The 9,869-nt window shown below is 60.0% G+C and overlaps 1 protein-coding gene and 1 long non-coding RNA gene across 2 annotated transcripts in view; one reads left to right on the top strand and one right to left on the bottom strand.

Moving 5' to 3' along the window:
• Positions 1-2,098: 2,098 nt before the first annotated feature.
• On the bottom strand, positions 2,099-6,444 carry AQP5 (aquaporin 5). Its single transcript, XM_008632953.2, has 4 exons — positions 5,245-6,444; positions 3,800-3,961; positions 3,487-3,570; positions 2,099-2,844 (listed from the first exon to the last, which is right to left on the bottom strand). The coding sequence occupies exons 1-4, from the start codon at positions 5,605-5,607 to the stop codon at positions 2,659-2,661; spliced, it is 795 nt and encodes a 264-aa protein (XP_008631175.1). The 5' UTR covers positions 5,608-6,444; the 3' UTR covers positions 2,099-2,658.
• The window catches only part of LOC108446529, an 8,187-nt gene continuing 3,816 nt past the window's right edge, over positions 5,499-9,869 (top strand). Inside the window, exon 1 of the long non-coding RNA XR_001861738.1 lies at positions 5,499-5,587. This is a non-coding gene — a long non-coding RNA (uncharacterized LOC108446529). The remainder of the gene's footprint in view (positions 5,588-9,869) is intronic.

Genomic DNA, 9,869 nt, shown 5'->3' with positions numbered 1-9,869 from the left:
CCCAGCCTTCCAAGCTCATTAAAAATTGGTCTGAAGAAGCTGGAAAGGAAAAGAAGTAATAATAATAATAATAATAATAACAAACCCCAACTCTTCATTGGTTTTCAAGCGCTGTTGTTCCCATTCCTGGACAGGTGAGGACAGGTGGGAGGACCTCAGGCTTTCCCAGCCCTGACCTGGGCTCTGCCCTGGCCGGGTGAGGTCACGGGGTTTGCTGGATGCCAAAATCCAGCCTGGATTAAATTCCCCTCCCTGCCTGGATGAAATCCTCAGGGTCAGGGGAGCCGGGTGGGGAAGGAGCTGAGGGCTCCGCGTTCCTGAGGGCTCCCGCTGGGCTCAGCTGCACCTGCCCTGCTTCGGGGTCCCACTGACCCCAAATCCCCCCAGTGACACCCGAGCTGGGCTCAGGGCTGGGCCCTGGGTGGTTTTTGTGCTGGCACAGAGCTGGAGCTGCAGAGCCTCTGATTCATCCCGGGAGGGCTCACACCCAGCCCGGGCTCCTTCCCCTCGCGTTCATCACCTGGGGGGGGGCTGGGCACATCTGGGGGAGGCTGTGGTGGTCCCCAGTTCCCACCGGGACTCCCTCATCCCTGCTCCAGTGTGGGGATGGATGGGGTTCGGAGCTCCAAAATCAGGGGCATGGCCAAGATTCCCAATTTGGGGGGGCTGAATGCACCCTTGGGTGCACCCTCAGGCCCTCAGGTCCTGGGGCACAGGGGGAGGACACTGGGGGGGCGCAGGTTTTGGGGGCTGCCCTGCCCCAGCCCCTGAGAGGGGTCTCTGGGATCTGGGCCTGCTTTAATCTCCCCAGGGCTGGTATTTTTTCCATCTCCCCATGGGAAAGGGGCTGAATATCCTTCAAAAGGGGAAACTGAGGCGTGGGGGGTCCTCAGCCCATCCCTGAGGATGGGTGGGTTTGCAGGGTTTAATTTCCTGGCCCTGCTGCAGATCCAAAGCACTCTTCTACCTCCCTTCCCCCTCCTGCTGGTCCCCAACCCCTTCTGGGGACACCTGGGGACGTGAAGGTGCTGCTCCCCCGGCTCAGCCGGGACTGCAGGTCCAGGGGTGCCAAAATCCAGGTGACGCTGCCCATCCCCCCTGGCCAAGGCTGCAGGACTCTCCTGGCTGGGATTGAGCTGAACCTGGGATCGGGGAGCTCCAGGGAAGAGTCTCCCACCTCCCTGGGGGTCCGTGTGGAAACCTCCCCTGGGCAGCCGGAGGAGGGGCTGGATCGGAGGAGTGGCTGGGAGGGAGCTGGGCCAGGGCTGGTGTCCATGGGCCGGTGTCCCTGTCCCGGTGTCCCTGGCCCAGTGTCCCTGGCCCGGTATCCATGGGCCGGTGTCTCTGTCCCGGTGTCCCTGTCCCGGTGTCCGTGTCCCGGTGTCCCTGGGGTAGGGGCTGGAGCGACGGAGTGGCTGGGAGGGAGCTGGGCCAGGGCTGGTGTCCGTGTCCCGGTGTCCCTGGCCCGGTGTCCCTGGCCCGGTGTCCCTGGGCCGGTGTCTCTGTCCCGGTGTCCCTGGCCCAGTGTCCCTGGCCCAGTGTCCCTGGCCCGGTGTTGGTGTCCCCGTGTCGGTTCCCCTGTCCCGGTGTCCCTGTTGCCCATGTCCCCGTGCCGGTGCCTTGGCCGGGAGCTGCTCTGGCAGAGGGTTGTGGTAGAACTGGAAGAGCAGGGCCAGAGCAGAAGGTCAGGTGAAGGTGTGGGTTTGGCACAGGTGAGGGGCTGGGGAGTTGTGGGTCAGTTTTTGAGGGCACCCGTGGAGCCGTCTGGGAGAACTGGTACGGCTGGAGTGAAACCGGCCGTGTGGGAAGGGTTGGAAGAGTTGGAAGGATCGCTCCTGCTCCTCCCAGCCCATGCCAGCCCCAGGATGGGCTCCCAGCTGCCCTGGAGCTGCTGCTCTTCCCCACTCCATCACAAGCGCCCACTTACCCTTCCCAGGACTGATGTTTGCCCCTCCCAGCCCACCAGCTCCCCCAGGATTCAGGGTCTGAGCCCTCGCTGTTCCCCTGAGCCTTTGGGATGAGTTTACATCCAGCTCAATCCCTTTTCCCTCCTGAACTTTGAGACTTGAGCAGATTTGCACCCAGGATTTTTTTTTTTTTTAACTTTCCTTTATTCGCAATAAATAATAAAGTATAATACAAAGATCTCAACACAGAATCCAAAAAGTCTCATTCTTTGGGAATGAAAAGGACTCCCAGCACCAGGAAAGGTGAAAGAGCATCTACGAGCAGCCCCGGGGCTGGGGGGTGGCTGCACCCCCCTGCCCTAAGCGGTCATTCCCCTTCCCCCAGGGCCCCCAGGTGTTGCCATACCTGGGCCAGGTGCGGTCCTGCAGGTGCCCCAAGGCGGGGCCCGGGGCCCTGCCGTGGTGCAGAGCGGCACGGGCAGGGCAGGGATGGAGCCGAGGGTGCCAGGGCTGGCTGAGGGGCTTTGTGGCTGCGGGGAAGCTGGCGAGGTTCTAGAGCTCATGCAGGGGTTCTTTACACACGCACACACACAGAGCCCCCGGCCTTCCTGCAGCCCCGGGGGCCTGGATGGGAAGTCTGGAGGAAGAGGCTGCAGCTGCAGCTGGGTGCGGTCGTGCCTGGCTTTGGGGCACACGTGAGCCCCTGTGTGGGGCTTCCTCCCCTCGCTCGGCTCGGCTGTTCCAGCTGCTCTTACGGCGGGGTCAGCTCCATGGACTTCTTCCTCTCCTCCCGCTGCTCCTCCCACTCCTCCTCGGACTCGTAGGTGCCCTTGATGATGGCCACCCTGTCGGACATGTTCATGCAGTAGGGGACCAGGATGTAGAAGTAGAGCAGGGAGGCCAAGCACGCCCCGAGGATGGGCCCAACCCAGAACACCTGGAAAGCGACAGGGACACGGTGAGAGCAGCTCCTGGGGCTGGTGCTCCAGGTGTGCTCGTGGCACCACCACCCGTCCCTGCTCCACGTCTCCTGCCACGTGGAGAGGAAAATACCCATTCCAGAGACTTCCTGAGCTGAACCCCCTCAGCCAGTGCTCGCTGAGGGCCCAACCTGCTCTGCAAGGCTGGGGCTGAGCTTGCAGGAAGTGCTGGGTGAGAGCAAGGACCAAGCTGGGCTTCTCCATGGGCTCAGAGGACACCAGTGGTGCTCAGGGGGCACCACGGCTGATTTCCATCCCTGGCAGTGTCCAAGGCCAGGTTGGATGGGGCTTGGAGTAACCTGGGCTGGTGGAAGGTGTCCCTGCCCATGGCAGGGGTGGGACTGGATGAGGTTTTAGGTCGTTCCCACCCAAACTACCCAGGGACGGGTTCATTTCTGTCCCCTCGCTGGCTCTGTGCCAGGGGATTAACTGTTCCCCATGCACCAAGGGGCAAAACCTCCCTTGTTCTCCAGCCCCTTTTAATCCTTCCTGCCTGGGGTGGGCTCTGAAACCCCCACCCCTGTCATTCCCATGGCAGTCCCTGCCCTGTCCCCACGTGGCTCCCATCTGTCCCTGTCCCCAGTGCCACCAGCACTCACCCAGTGCGCAGAGCTGAACCTCCTGGTGATGACCGCGGGCCCGAAGGAGCGCGCAGGGTTCATGGAGCAGCCGGTGAAGTAAATCTGGAGGTGTGGGGAGAACGCTGGTTTAAGGAGCAGATCGGAGCTGCTCGTTGGGACTGAAGTGGCCCCCGACGGTGTCTCTGTTCCAGAGGGCTGGAGATGCCCCCCCCACCACGAAGGAGCCCCAAGACCTCCCGTGCTGTCGCTCCCAGAGCAGCTCCCTCAGGACCAACTGCACGAGGGCGTTGTGGGGAGCTCTGTGCTCACAGGCCCCTCAGCCCAGACTCACCCCCACCAGGTGGCCCACGGTGACGGAGAGGCCAATGGACAGCGCGGGGGAGCCGCCGCCGTTGCGCCGGTTGTCCGTGGATGCGAAGATGCAGGCGGCCAGCTGGAAGGTGAGGATGATCTCCACCACGAGGGCCTGGCCTGCGGTTATGTTGTTGTTGAGCTGGAACCACGAGAGGGACAATAATTAACCCTCCCCGGGGCTCGGCATCACCGGGAGGGCTCTGGGTGCTTTGCTGGTAGATTTGGGAGGGTGAAGTTGGGTGAGAAGCCCCCCGGGGCCCCTGCCCAGGCTCCCTGCTCCTTCTCTGAAAGGAAAGAAATGATCTTTCTTTCTTTGCAAGTCTCCAAAATCTGTCTTTCCCCTGGGCCTGTCCCTTCGCTGGGCTCTCCACAGCTCTCTCCACTTCCCTGTCTCCACAGCACTGAGCGCTTTGCTGCCAATTCCCTTTTTTCCTGCATTTCTTTCCCCTCTGATCCTTGCGGGCTGTTGCACCCTGACTTCTGCCCTGTACTGTGAGGAGCACCTGCCCAGGAGGACGAGGAGCAGCTGGGATGGGACGGAGGGTGAGGGGTGGGATGAAGGCCATGGGGGTGGGAGGGGCTGTTGTGTCCCAGTGACTGCACAAAACGCTGGGGACTCTCAGGGGGACTCGACCCCACTGGCCCTGGGAAGGACAAAGTAACCCAACCCATCACAGCTCATTTTTTAGCTAAATCTGGCTTCTTTGGGATGTGGAACCTGTGGAATGAGAGGCTTTGGAGCTCCTCATCCCAGTGACCAAACCCTCCGCAACGTCTGTGCTGCTCCCAGGGGTCCAGGCCTGGCCGTGGTCGGAGTAGCGGCTCCACCGCTCCCATTCCAGGTGTTTTCCCAGCACTGCCCCGAGGGTTTCAGGCTGGACCTCATTCCGGCTTATCTCTGAGGGTCCCGCTGTGCCCCCTCCTCCCCTGGGAGCAGCCCCTGCTGCTCGCAGCCCCTCGGCTCCGTCCTGCTCCTCGCTCCTTCTCCAGCTCTCCCCCACCACCTCTCCCATCCCTCTCTGTTCCCAGCTCGCCCAGCCACTGGTTCCAGTGGGCTCTGCTCCCCCTGCCCATACTGGTCTGACTGGGCTCTGCTCCCTCCCCCCCGCTGCTGGCACGGCTCCTATCCCGCGCTAATCTCCAGGTGGAGAGGCTGCACTCGGGAACATCTCAGTGGTGCGGGTGACTCACGGGGCCCTCAGGACAGAGGAAGCCCTCATTAAAGGAGGGAAAAACATCCCACTCATCACCGGCACAATAAAGCCGTCATGTCAGAGCTCGGCTTCACTCCCGGCCCATTCCCAGCCCTCCGTTCTTCGTGCAGGACAGAGCACTGAGGACCCATCCCAGCGGATTCTCCTCCCCGTGTCGGCGCCGAAGGGAAGGCCAGGGGAGAGGGGAGCGCCCCCGGCCGGGACTCACCACGTTGATGGCCAGGTTGCCGCGGGTGTTGGCGGGGGTGACGCCGTAGAGGATCCCGGCGCCGGCGATGGCCCCGACCAGCTGGGCCACGATGTAGAGCAGCGTGCGGAGCAGCGAGATCTGGTTGCCCACGAAGAAGGCGATGGTCACAGCAGGGTTGATGTGGGCGCCGCTGATGTGGCCGAAGGCCTGCACCAAGGTGCCGATGGCCAGCCCGAAGGCCAGTGCAATCTGCAGGATGCTGGGCAGGGCCGATGGCCACTTCAGCGCTGAGCCCAGCCCGATGAAGACGAAGATGAGCGTGGAGACGAACTCCACAAAGACGGCTCGAGCAAAGGCCAGGGTTAGTATTTCCTTCTTCATGGTGGGAGCAGGTGGAGGGCAGCCAGGGAGGAAGAAAGTTTAGGGTTGCTCTGTGTCCGGGCTCTGGTGTGTGCACCCAGGTGTAGGGCCATACCTATCTATATATGCAAGAGCAGCAGGAGCTGTGTTACAGGCTGGTGGGTGGAGCCAGGGAATTAGCCAGTCCTCCCAAATTATCATGTGAACCTGGAAAAGTTTCCATCTGAAATGTCTTCGCAGCCTCTTGGTGAACCAGTGACTCAGATATTGGTGGCATTTCTCTCCTTTCCCTCTGCAAACAAAGAGCCCCTATAGGGTGTCTCTGTGGTCGTTAAATAACGAGGTTGCATAACGAGGCTGAGCTCCCTCCTCTGCTTTTCCCTTTTGCTGCCTCTCGCCAGGTCCTGGGTGTTTCATCAGCACAGGTGTAGTTAATAATCCCTCCCTCGCTGTGCTTGCACTGCTCCTGTTGGAAACCCTCGCTGGGCTGGAGGAGCTCTCCCGGGGCCGGGCTCAGGGTGCGTTCAGCTTCCATGGGACCTTGAAATGGGAAGGAAAATTCAACAGCTGGAGCTTCTCCCAGGCTGTCAAGAGAGCTCAGCTCCAGGAAAGCGGTGGTTTGCAGTTGTCCAGGGAGCAGGGAAGGGTTTGGGGGAAGCTTTGTCCCTCTGGGGAGCTGTAGATGAGCCGGAGCTTCCTTGAGGTGCATGGATGGAGAAATGGGATGGCGTTACCGGGATGGAGAAGGCTCCTGGCGCAGAGCGTGGCTGGGAGCCTCTGCTCCCTTTCCTCTCTGCTGCTCCTTCCAGAGCACTGGAACAAGTGCTGGAACTGGGGGCTACTCCCAGCCGGGGACGGCGTCTCCTCCCCTGACACCTGCGCCCTTTCCTTTTCTTTCTGCCTTTCCAGCTCTTGCTCAACGAGCAGTGATTTTGCTCCTGGGAATGCCAACGCCAAGGCACAGGCTCTGCATGGACGCAGGCCGTGTTTACACATCTCCTTTCATGTTCCTGGGGCGCTGCCCTCTGTCCCAAACCCATCCATCTGCAGATCCCTGGCTGGCAGGGAGTGGCGGGGGAGGATCTCGGGGCTGTGCACACGGAGCTGTTGAGGACTGAGGTTTTGGGGCGGAAAAGGTCTCGGGTGACGATTAACAAAGAATTCTTGGTTCTCTCGTAGCCCTCGCAGCCTTGTGCCAGGATTATTTTTTTTAGATGGGTTTGGGTGCCAGATCTGCTCTCCTTGCTCGGTTGATCCACGTTTCCTTTCTCGAGTGAGGCCCAGGCCAGGTTTATCCCTGGCTGCCAGGTCCCTCCGGAGGGGCACCCACACTCCAGCACTGAGGGAGCACAGCTCTGCAGGCAGGACATTGCTAAAATCCTCCCTAAATCCAGAAAGCTGGATTCACTGCTGCCTTCTGAGGAGGCTGTCAAACACCGGGAGGATTCCTGTCCAGAGCAAGGAGACGTTCTTGTCCAGAACTGGAAATAAATGAGCTTTTCCCTTCCTTTATACCCAAAATCCTGAGCAAAACAGACCTGGAGGGCCTCAAGGGACTGAGGATCTATTACAGCCTTAATTCCTGATAATGGTTTTCTCCTAGATCTGCTGATCCCGGGGCTGATTGCAGAGTCAAAGCCCAGATCTGTTATCCTCGAAACACCTGGTCCGTTGGCATGTTTTGGTGAAAGTTTTGCAAGCTGGTATTTCAAGACACCATGGCCGGATTCCAGCTACAGTAATTACTTGCCACTTCCCTTCAGCCCTGTCTGTGGCTCCAGCTGGATAAAATGCTCCCTGTTCCCATCCTCCAAACCCTTCCTCAGTGTTCCCATCCTGGATCTCCCTTGGCGGCGGCTGCATTTTGCTGTCGGCTCCTCCAGCACACTTCTTGCTTTGGCTGAAAAGCCAAAAAAATGCTCTTCCAGCCTCCCAAGTGTGGATAATAATAAGCAAAATCCTGCAGCTGACTAGGGCATGTGGTCAAATGCGGCTGGGAATGACAGGGAAAACTTCAGGAGAGAAACGTCCCGTTTCCCTCCCAACACACCGCGCGAAGCCTCTTTTCCGGAGGCAGTTCGGGAACCTTTTCTCACCGGGGGGGCGTTCCTGCTTGGCTGCTCTGATGTCAGCCCTGGCATGGGGAAGGCTCCCTGTCCTCTCCCTGGCTCCGTGCCCTCCGAGGAGCTTGGCTGAACTCGAAGTGCTTTGATGTGTCAGGTTTAATGGAATTGGGCAAGGAGCTGCCGGGCCCCGGGCAGGCGGCGCTGACAGACGGACACCCACGTGGAGGGGTCACACACGCCTCGCTTCACCCGCCCTGCAGGGCACACCACGAGGAGGCTTTTGGCAACAAGGGCAGGTTTGGCTGCCTGCTTCCTCCTCCTTCCTCCTCCTCCTTCCTCCTGCTCCTCCTCCTCCTCCTCGCTGGCATCAGCAGACGAACAACACAACCCAAACCTGTCCGAATCCCTCAGCAGAGGGTCCCTGCTCGGGGACGGGGTGGGAGGGAGGCAGCCGCTGCCTCATCCTTGCCTGGGGCCGGAGGTGGCTGTGCCATTGGGGCCACCCCGTGCCCGTCCCTGTCGGTCCCTGCTGTCCCCACTCTGCCCAGGAGCCCGCGCGGGGCTGTTGTTAATTAGCTGTTGTTAATTCGCATTTCCTCGCAGTTTTGGTGAGTCCAGCTCCGTGCTGCACCTCGGGGCCTGGCAGAGGCAGGTTACAGACACTGCTGAGCCCGGCACCAGCAGGACTGGGGATTTCCTCCTCGCCTGGCTCCGTACTCAGCCAAGGACCTTAAAACTGGCCCAGTAACAGGGGCAGGGATAATAACAGTGACAGGATGTCCCGAGCAGGAGACACCAATCCTGCTGGAACTGGGATCGGAAGCACAGAATCAACTGAGCTGGAAAAGGCCTCTGAGATCTTCGAGTCCAACCCACGACCTTGAGTCATGGGCTGGGATTAGATGACCCAAAACCCGTGGCTGGGATTACACCAGAGGAGAAAGTCTGGTTCCGTTTCTGAAGAGAAAAGTTGTTTCTTGCTGGCTCAGCTTCAGGATTTTGCAACAAGGCATTGATAAGGAAAAATTGAAATATCACAGAGCAGAAGCAGCAAACTTTGCTCTCCTGATCCTCAGTCAGGGACTGCAGGGAAGGGTTTGCTGCTGCTTTGGATGCACCTGTGCAGGTGTTTCAGATGGGGCTTCCAAGGATCCCTCTTATCGGAGCCCCATCTGCTGCCCTCTCTTTGAAGCTGAGTGGTGACACCGCTGGCCTGGGGCTGGTGGCGTTTCCACTTTCTCCTGCCCTGCAGCAACGAGGCTTTGGCTTCCTTTAGTCCCGGCTTCAGAGCTGAACGCCGTGACATTGAATTTTGGGGCTGTCCCGAGGGTGTCCTCCAGCCCTCCGTGGCTGCCGGGGGTCACAGTGCCGGTGGCCTGGGCTCCCTGAACACGGGGGCCACCTAAACAGAGGCTCTGTGAGTGCTGACTGGTGACGAAGCTTAATGGCAGCGTGGCTCTGCTCTTTGCTCAGTAATTCCTGGCGGTCTCGAGGCAGCTCTGAGGCTGCTCTGCCTCCTCAGGAGCTCATTTGCATTGAAATCATCCTTAAATTGTCCCATGGGATAATGATGAGTATCAGGGAAAGCAAAAGCCCGGTGGGAAAACCAGATCACACAGTGGGAGAGGTGGGATGAAGCCCCGGTGTCCTGATGTTCAGGTCCAGCCCTTTCCAGCAAAGCCACCGGCACCAGGGGCATCCAAAGGCGCCCTTTCGGCTCCCTTGGAATTCTTAGGGGCCGTTTGTTGTGTCCCCGGGATTCAGACGAGTTTGGGGCAGTGGCTTTTTCCCCTGGAAAGGTGTTTGCTGTGGAACTGTCTGCACCTGTGCAGTCCTTCCTTGGTTTACCAGGAGCACACCTGGGAATGAACTGAAAGGATGTGGGCAGGGAGATGTCCCTGGGAAGGGATTTCCCCCTCCCCTGGCAGTGCCGTCCTGCCTGGGCTGGAGGAGCTTCTGCTGCACCAAGGCAGAGGGACCTGAAATCACAACCAGGCTCTGAATCACCTGAAAACCACCGTGAATTACCGAACAAGTTCTTGGTGTCATTGCAGGGATCTGGAAACTCCTAAAAACATCCTGGGGGTGCTGGGGGTGAGAGCTGGACAGGACCCAGAGACCCCCGAGCCTGGGCTGAGCCCCAGCGTGGGCAGGGGGGAGGGGGGGATCTGCCCCTCTGCCCCTGTGCTCAGGTGAGACACCACCTGCAGAGCTGCC

This window comes from Corvus brachyrhynchos, unplaced genomic scaffold (assembly GCF_000691975.1).
Source record: "Corvus brachyrhynchos isolate BGI_N302 unplaced genomic scaffold, ASM69197v1 scaffold875, whole genome shotgun sequence".
Lineage (NCBI taxonomy): Eukaryota > Metazoa > Chordata > Aves > Passeriformes > Corvidae > Corvus > Corvus brachyrhynchos.
Note: the sequence above shows the minus strand (reverse complement) of the source record. Positions and strands in the feature narration are given on the sequence as shown.

Coding starts and splice junctions, on each gene's coding strand:
- AQP5 (XM_008632953.2), bottom strand. CDS start 5,607: ATGAAGAAGGAAATACTAACCCTGGCCTTTGCTCGAGCCGTCTTTGTG. Junction 3,962..5,244: donor GCAACCTGGCCATCAACGTG/GTGAGTCCCGGC, acceptor TCGTGGTTCCAG/CTCAACAACAACATAACCGC. Junction 3,571..3,799: donor CCGTGGGCCACCTGGTGGGG/GTGAGTCTGGGC, acceptor CCACACCTCCAG/ATTTACTTCACCGGCTGCTC.